A 9,403-nucleotide genomic window follows, 5' to 3' on the forward strand; every position below is an offset into this window, starting at 1 on the left:
TTATGCAACAGTGAATTGCCATTTGTCAGATATTGGACAACACATTTTCATATTGGATAAAGTCAACGGTAAAAGAACTCCTATAAAAAATTCAACGACATTATCAATTATACAAAAAAATGTCAGAGATTCAATGAGAAAAATATCTTCCCTTATATATTTGAAGGTTAAATAAATGTCATCAAATATTCGACAAGTGTCAAGATTTAAAACAAAAAAAAAAAAACAAAAAAAAAAAATCTGACACTTTTTCTGATTTTATTCATTCCGTCAGATTCCACAGTTGGAATTTCAGCCCAAATGTAGTAGTGATATAATTACACAATAGAAGATTATAATAAGAGGATCATAAATGAGCATTTATCTATGTAAGAAACAAGTAAAAAAAGAAGAACTCAAGGCCAAGAAGATAATTAAGTATTTTAATGAAAAATCTTCAACAAAATTAAGGACACGAGTCACAATATTTTGGACTAGGTGCACGAGTGACAACATACTTTAACATGTGAAGGCTCAAAAACTCCTGTGAAAGTTTAAGACCAAATGATGGGAGTTGCACCAAAACAACCATTCTCTGCATTATAATCTTCGGTGAAGTGAAAGAAAGTAGCTTGGAAAATTTTTGAATCAAAATTTTCTTGCAGAAGATAGCATGCGAGTTGTCAAATTTAACCATGGAATTTTGAGTTTGTGAACACTAATGAGGTTAATAATGAGGTAAAAAGATAAAATAACCCGAGATTGATTGGGGAGAGACAAGTAGCACATGTGAACCATTGTATTGAGTTGATCTAAATGAATATTGTAAGCCATGTTTTTGCAGACTCAAAGTGATTCAGATCATAAAACCATTATGGCAGAGTCAAGATCATAAGAAGCCATGATGAAGGAGCAGAAAGTGTAAAAAGCTTTAAAATACCAGCCAAGGGATGATTGATGAATGAAATAATTGGTGAAATCAAGTCTTCAAGTAATAGATGATTAGATCAAATGAGGGAAGTTTAATTTGGAAACAGGAGAAGGAGTGCAAGAGTGGCATCGAACCGAAGGAGTATGAGGGAGCTCACAAAGGGAGTTGAAGGAGAATTGAAAGAGATGGAGGAAATGATGAGAGAAGGGGCCTCAAGTAGTTTCCATGGTAAGTTAACACTATTATGGAAGAAGATATTGCATCAGAAGAGTTGAAAGAGGTATTTATAGGAAAGGAGATTTCAACCATGGGAGTTGGTTAATTTGCGATGCGTGGCTAGGACTAGGGAATGCCCCATCTGATCATATATATGTTCTTACATGATGCTACAGTCTCATGATTAAGTGTATCCTGACACTCCTTGAAAGATTTTTTTGTGAGTCGATTTGGTAGAATTATGTCAATACAATTCCCACTCTGGGAGCTATAGTAGTAGGATGAGATTCTTCCCTCTTATTTAATGGTAGGACAGGGGGACCTCACCCCTAACTATTACTTAGAATTGGGAAGAATCCCTATTCTGGTGGTAGAAAGAGTTGGAATCAGTTTGAGGAAATGGAATGGATGGTTGAAAATGTATGAACCACCCCACCCTAGTAGCCCCCAAAGTATCTTAAAGAAGGAATGAAGACCAAATATTTGCCACTACCTACCAAAGGAAGGAGCAACTATAGCAGGGAGAAGAGAGAAATGGTCAGGGATAGGCATGGGACACATGCCTGGAGAAACAATGGTGATCATGTTTCTCTTTCTGAGAGCACTGTTGTGGGAAGGGGGGATATCACTAACCCTTCCTATTTTGTTCAAATAGCTCTAAAGGAACAAGGTTTCCAGTTTACTCCTGTTCCTATTGTACCAAGGGAAAGAAGAAAAACTCATTAAGGATAGAGTTTATGGATCCAAGGGGAAGGAAGAAGGATTGAGTGGCTCGAGGAGGAGCCACACTTTTGTGTTGTGGTGTAACAATGTAACAATTTTATTTTATGTTTTATCCTCTCTTTAAGTTTGTCTTTCAGTGGTTCAATCCCACCACATAATGAGGGTTCTTAATTTTGTAATGTTTAGATTAAATATTTTTTGATGATGCATTACACAAGACTTGATTTGCAAATTTTGGAAAGGTTCTATGGTTTCTCTCTCCAATGGCAGAGAACCTCAATGGGTGATTGGTGAATACCCCGCAATATTTTTTGCATGTACTCTATGTATATTTCCATATTAATATAATGTGAATCTTTGCCAAAAAAAGTAATGCCCTAATGGGCCTCAATCTTGTGGTGTAACAATGCCCTAATGGGCCTTAGTTCTTGGAATGACATCAACCACTTTGGGCCTTTTATCTATGATATGAGAAAACATTATGGCAGAGATATTAAGGAGATATGTTGAGCCCTATGACATAAATATCATGATAGACCTATGATTGTTTTGCTTCATTGTTATTATTAATGTTCTCTCTACATAATTTCTTATGATTATATGGGGTGAATGCAATATGAAAATTTTGAAAATGTTTTACAATGCATTTATCTACAATAGAGACTACTAGCCAAAAAAAATTAATATTTTTACTACTATACTAGATATTAAAGATATAGCAATGTAAAACTGTGTATAATAGTCAAATAAACAATCTACAATTTGAATCAATCAAATTGGCCAAAAAATGAAGCCTGGGCATGCATTTTAGTGGAGAAAGGAAATTTTGGCCTGATTCACAAAAATGCATGCCCAACCTTCATTTCAAGGTCAAATTGAATGATTCAACTTGGAGAGTATTTTTTATCCATAATTAAAGTTAATACAATTAAATATTTTAAAATTTTCATAGATATATTTATGTTATTCAAGAACACTCCAAATTGCATGGATTTCATAGGTAAAGGGTAGGTTTGTGTGCCTCCAATAAATGCACACGAGGATGTGTAATTAATTAGCGATACAGTTATCATTCCATCCTATGGGTCTACAAAATTGTACCTCGGTATTTTGGTGTAACAACACCCTAATGGGCCTCGGCCTTGTGGTGTAACAACTCCCTAATGGGCCTCAGTTCTAGGGCATGACAGTTACCTCTTTGGGCCTTCTTATCTATGATATGAGAAAATATTATGATAGAGATATGAAGGAGATATGTTAAGCCTTATGACAAATATATCATAATAGACCTATGATAGATATCATGAAAGACATATGACTATTCCACTGCATTGATATTGCTAATATTATATGTACATAATTACTTATTATGATATGGGGTGAATGCAATGTGAAAATTTTGAAAATGTTTTAAAATGAAATTATCTACAGCAGAGACTTCTAGCCTTAAGAAAATTAACATTGTTACTACTATACTGGTTGGTAAAAATATAACAATGTAAGAGTGTGTAAAATAGAAAAATAAACAATCTACAATTTTAATCAATCAGATTGGCTAAGAAATGAAGCTTGGGCATGCATTTTAGTGAAGCAAGGCACTTTTGGCCCACTTCACAAAAATGCATTCCCAACCGTTATTTCAAGGCCAACTTGAATGATTCAACTTGGAGAGTATATATCTACTCATAAGTAACATTAATACAATTAAATATTTTTAATTTCTCACATATATATATTTCTATTGTTGGGGCCTGTAATTAATTAGCAGTGATATAATGATAATTCCATCCTATGGGGCTACAAAATTTTACCTTAGGCTTGTGGTGTAACAATGCACTACTGGGCTTCAGTCTTGTGGTGTAACAACACCCTAATGGGCCTCAATTCTTGGGTATGAAAACGAATTCCTTGGTCCTTATTTGTGATAAAACCACAATGCCCTAATGGACCTCAGCCTTGTGGTGTAACAATGCCCTAATGGGCCTTACTTTTTTGGTGTAATAGTATCCTAATGAGCCTCAGTATTGTGGTGTACAGTGCCCTAATGGGCCACAATTCTTGGGTATGATAGTGGTCTCCTTGGGCGTTCTTATCTGTGATAAGAGGAAAGATTATGGAAGAGATACAAAGGAGATATGTTGAGCCCTATGAGAGAGATATCATGATAGACCTATGATTGTTCCACTACATTATCATTGCTAATGTTCTCTCTACATAATTGTTTATGATGATATTGGGTGAATGCAATCTGAAAATGTTGAAAATGTTTTAATATTGAAATTACCTACAACAAATAATTCTAGTCTTAATAAAATTAATATTGTTACTACTCTACTATTTAATGGTTAATGGTTAATTATAGGTCACCTATGGATAGCAATTAACCTATTTTCCATGTTGAAAATATGGATAGGTTTGTAATTTTAGTTTTTTGTTTCTATTTGGATTTTAAAGTGATTGTTGAGTTGATTGGTCTTGTCAAATACTCAAATAGGCTTTGTCCCTCCAATCCTCTTGTTGTTTTATTTTTCCTGTGTGGTGGTAGTCTTAATTTTGGAAATACTTGGAGTCTTGTATTTGGAAATTCCTAGATACAATCATGCCATGGCTAGCTATCCTCCTCCAAGAGGTTGCTAATGTGACAAAATGCATGAGATAAGGAAGGATATGAGACACCTAGTCAGTTTGGAAGGGTCGAATAAGGCCATAGTCTACATTATTATCTAGATGGAATCCCAAATGAAGAAAAATTAAGAGTTAGAAGGGTCAACAATTCAAGGACCCAAGTTATTTAGTGTAAGGTGTTGTAGTCAGAGTTACTTTTTACTTTTCCTACAAAGAAATCATTATATATATATATATATATATATATATATATATATATATGACTTTGGTTGTAGCGACTATGAATTTTTTTATATAGCAGTCATTTTCAAAAGTTTTATTTATATATTGCATACAAACCTAACCTTTTAGGCTTAAAAGCACAACCTTAAACTACATAAAAGTGGGTGCAAAACTTTTGTAAATTGGAAATTAAACATTGCGCATGTTTGTGGTCAAATCGTCGCTCGTTGGAATCATCTTGAGGAATCAAAGGCTTTTTGACAGGTTAAATCAATCAAAATTTATGGGATGAGGACCCGCTGGAAAGTAGGATGGCTAAACATGCCATATCCAAATCAATGGCCATGGTTCATTCTGACAGGTCTTGTCCACTTTTCACAAACCGCTATGGGCCCCCCTCGGAAGTGGTTAATGGTTTTTATGAAAACCATGAATTGGAAGTTGGTGACAGCTCATGTACCCATTAAGTGAGTTAGGAAAGTGAGCAAGCCATTACACATCATTAAAAATTTTTGATAAAAGGTCACCCCACCTGTTATTTTCTTTGTCCTCCAGTTGCAAAATTACACTGACCAGTTTCCAAAGTGTACATTGTCAATTCCACACCATCATTCAAATGTTCATTATCTCTAGTTATTGGGTAACTAATAATTCAACATTTCTTCCTGTCCTTTATTTTGATTTATAAACATGGAGAAAACACTTACATCAACTAAAAAACCTACAATCTCTATGATGTCTTTTGATACACCCCTTATGGAAAGAGAAGTTAAAGTATATAATTCCCATTGCTCCTTGGACATTTTGGAGATTCGAAAGAACATTCTTGACCATTATAGTGACTCAGATAATCTTTTTCAATTCATCCAATCTAACCTTTATCATGTACTTATCCCACATACCTATAGTTTCCCCAAGTTGTTTAGTTGGTTAGTGTCTTCCCTTGTCCCACAGAGGAATTTTGTTATGTCTTCTTTAGGGGAGAATATTTTTGAGGTCACTTCAAAGCTAATACACAAATATTTTAATTTTCCTACAGTCGAGAATCCCAAGAGCTTTTCATATGATTCCTTACTCCTCACTTATAAACATATTTCTAAAGATAATAAGGAAGGTTTGTTTAGACTCATCTTGCCACCAAATTCTGAAATTTCTCCACCTATAGTGAATTATCCAACAACCTTATTTTTTGAAGATGCACAATATGTCTTAATTAAAATTTTGTCTCTTTTGGGGGAATATGATGCTAGGATAGTAATTCAACAAGCCCTATCTTGGTTTTTGAGTTTAATGTTGCAACCAAATATTATTTTGGATATTCCTTCATACCTAACCAAGTCTATTATTGTTCAATTTCAAAAATATCATATTTATGGTTTTCTTAGATGTCCCTCTATCTTGGCCTATATCTTATTTTATGTACATCCTGATAAGTTTTTCCATCTAGGTATGAATATGTGGGATTCAACAAATCAAATGAAATCTATGATTGAATGGACTATTGTTGTTAGGAAGAAGGAAAATAATGAGAGATTTCCCTATTACTTGTCATCATTCATGGCCACTGTATATACTATTTTGAGCAATAAAAAACCTCTAAGGATTTTTCCTGAACCAAAAGAGTTGTTGCAACTCAGTAATGACACTAGAGTGGGGGACTGATATATTTTTGAATATTACTCTAAGATAATATTGTACGGGACTGAAGTACCACCATATTGTTTTCCAATATTTTTTCTATGAGGATATTTTCTCTTGACTTTATAAGGAAAAGTATAAATGTTGACCAAGTTCATTTTGTTCCTGCATGCAAAGCGTGTATTTTTAAGTTAGAAAGAATTGTTTGGGCATTAATCATGAATGAAAGAAATGGTGAAGGAGTTTGGTTTTGATCAAGGAGGGAAGTGGAAATATGACCCTCATCATATAATTTCAATTAAAAGAGGGGATATTAGTTGTACACCTTATATTCATTAAAGCAAGCCAAAAATTGAGAAAATGGCAAATCAAGAAACGTGGCTCGGCAACAAAATGCAGCAAAGAATAGATGTTCAAACCCCTGTAGTGAGGGTGAAGAGTTTGAAGAGAAATATACCTAAAAAAATTGATGTTGAGTTCGAAGACTCAGAATTGCAAAAGTGAGCAAAGGTTCAAAGATAATAAGAAGAAGAGGTACAAGTTAAATTAACAGAGGGACCGATTTATTCCATCTTGAACCTAGCGGGCTCCTGCATCATGATTTTTTTGTTTCATAGACGCTGAAGACAAATGCCTAGGGTTAGGGTTTTGGAAAGGTTTGCCTCTAGCGGACCTGCACCAAATCAGGGTGCAGGGGGAACCTAAACCCACATGCATAAGATCAGATTAAGCAATATCGCAAGATCGATTGGAGGAAGAAAACCCGAAAATTGATAGGAATTACAAAAGAAATGGCAGAGCCAGATGGGGGGGAGAGATCCCCTCCTATAAAAATGTAACAGCAGGAGAAAAAAATAGGAATGAATCAAGTGATGGCACAGGGAGACGAAGCAAGGATGCATCGATCATGGGAGCAATATGGCAAGCAAGGATGGGGAACAGATGCTTGCCAAGAGCAACAAAAAAACCCAGGTTTGTTATCCCAAACAATAAACTTGAAGAATATAGAGGATATATGAAAGATCACACTCTAATCTGTAAGTTTGTCGGCACATGGTCGTCTGAGAAAGACTTGACTAAATGGATACAACAGAGATGGAAGCCTAAGGGGCATATCGACCTAAAACTAGGGGCAAAAGGTTTCTTTACGGTTATTTTTGCTAACCTGGAAGATAAGGAGAGGATCTTTGAGGAGGGACCTTACTTCTTCAATAATGCAGGTCTTTTTATGAGACAATGGGAAGAGTGTTACAACCCAGATAAGGAGAAAATGTTAGCAGCACCAATATGGGTTAGACTGTTTGGGCTTCCAATAGAGTTCTGGGATCTAGAGATTTTAGAGGGGATCAGGAACTCAATCGGGACTTTTGTCAAGGTGGCAGAAACTACCAAAAGAGGTAGATATATGTCATATGCCAGGATCTGTGTCTACATGAATATCACAGAACTACTTCCAGACTATATTGAAGTGGAATACCATGATGAGGTATGGCAACAACCAGTTGATTATGAACATATTCCATTTCGATGTAGACGATGCCATGAATATGACCATCTTTACAAATCATGTCCGATGATTGCCAATGGAGCACCAACAGATTCGAGCAAAAAGGAGAATATTGAAAAGGAGGAAGGGACAAGAGGAGGAGACAATGAAGGGTTTACAGAAGTGCCGCGGCGAAGAAAATCCCCAAGAGAACAAACTAAGCAGAATCCACCCTCTCCAGAATTCACTCAGAAAAGCTAGAACCAGTTTGAGATATTACAAGAAGAGGAAATGGAAGCGAAAGGTGAGGATGACGAAGATGAAACAGCAGAGCATATAAAGGAAGACAAAGGAAAAAATAAAGTGCAAACTAATATGGAAATAGAAAAGGAAGGGGAGAAAACAGAAAAACCTCAAGATCAGAACCAAATGGAGATAGACCCACAACAGGACAAAGGAAGCGAGGAAGAACAAGTCATGAAGAGACTTTTGCAAGAATGGAGGCATCTAGATGAAAGATTCATACCAGAAGACCAAAAACAATTATATAAAGACATGTTCCAAAGATACAAGGAGAAACAAGGGACAATAATAATAAATCAGCTAGAACAGCTAGGGGCACAAGGAGGACAAAGCACAGATGTGGGTACTATAGGGAAAGGAGGAAGGAAAAGAGGAAGAAGACCTATGAGTGAGACCATTCAAATGGTTGGAGAAATGCTAGTAAACTCAAGAAGAGTGGTGCCCTTGTCAGAGGTATTCCAACAACCCCTTAAATTGTTAAAATGATCATCACAACCTGGAATATTAGAGGGCTGAATAGTAAGGGGAAACAAAGATATCTGAAAGAGAGACTTAAAAAAGATAAACCCACTATAATGCTAGTTCAAGAAACAAAAATCAGAGAACAAAAATTAAAAGATATTTTGAGCAATTTCAAGCCGCATTATGAGATAATAGGTCAGGATGCTATAGGTAGTGTGGGGGCTTGGCAATCCTCTCGAACCCAAAGGAGATTCAATTTGAAGATTGGGTCAACATACCTCGAATCCTTTTAGGAAGATTTAGGAATATAGGATCTCAAGAATGGGTTCTTCTATCAGGTATATATGGTCCTCACATTCTAGGTGAACGTAGGACCTTCCTTCAGAATCTGGAAACTATACATTCCATGTTTCCAGCATCTCCATGGATTGTTGGAGGAGACTTCAATATGATCACATCTCTAAAGGAGAAAAGGGGAGGACTTAGAAGAACAGACTCAGATATGGAAGCTTTCAGAGATATGATTGCAGAACAAAGACTGGTAGACATTCAAACGACAAATGGGATCTACACTTGGAACAATAGAAGAGGCGGTATACACCAAATTGCTTCCAGACTGGATAGATTCTTAATATCAGAGTAGATCATAAATCAAGACATATTCATTGAAGCAATGATTTTACCGGGAATGGGTTCTGACCACTGGCCGATTAGAATAGAGCTTGACATCAAAGCCAGCCCCAAGAAATGGCCTTTCAGGTTTAAGGCCTTCTGGCTAAGGGATCAAACGTTTATGACGAAAGTAGAGGAATGGTGGA

General features: G+C 35.8%; 1 protein-coding gene across 1 annotated transcript; it reads left to right on the top strand.

Moving 5' to 3' along the window:
* Positions 1 to 7,241: 7,241 nt before the first annotated feature.
* On the top strand, positions 7,242 to 8,081 carry LOC149181577 (uncharacterized). Its single transcript, XM_089414256.1, has one exon. The coding sequence runs from the start codon at positions 7,242 to 7,244 to the stop codon at positions 8,079 to 8,081; it is 840 nt and encodes a 279-aa protein (XP_089270382.1).
* Positions 8,082 to 9,403: the final 1,322 nt, after the last annotated feature.

This window comes from Pinus tabuliformis, chromosome 3_2, assembly GCF_031772625.1.
Source record: "Pinus tabuliformis cultivar Carrire ecotype Pingquan chromosome 3_2, CPIR1, whole genome shotgun sequence".
In the NCBI taxonomy this organism is placed as follows: Eukaryota; Viridiplantae; Streptophyta; class Pinopsida; order Pinales; family Pinaceae; genus Pinus; species Pinus tabuliformis.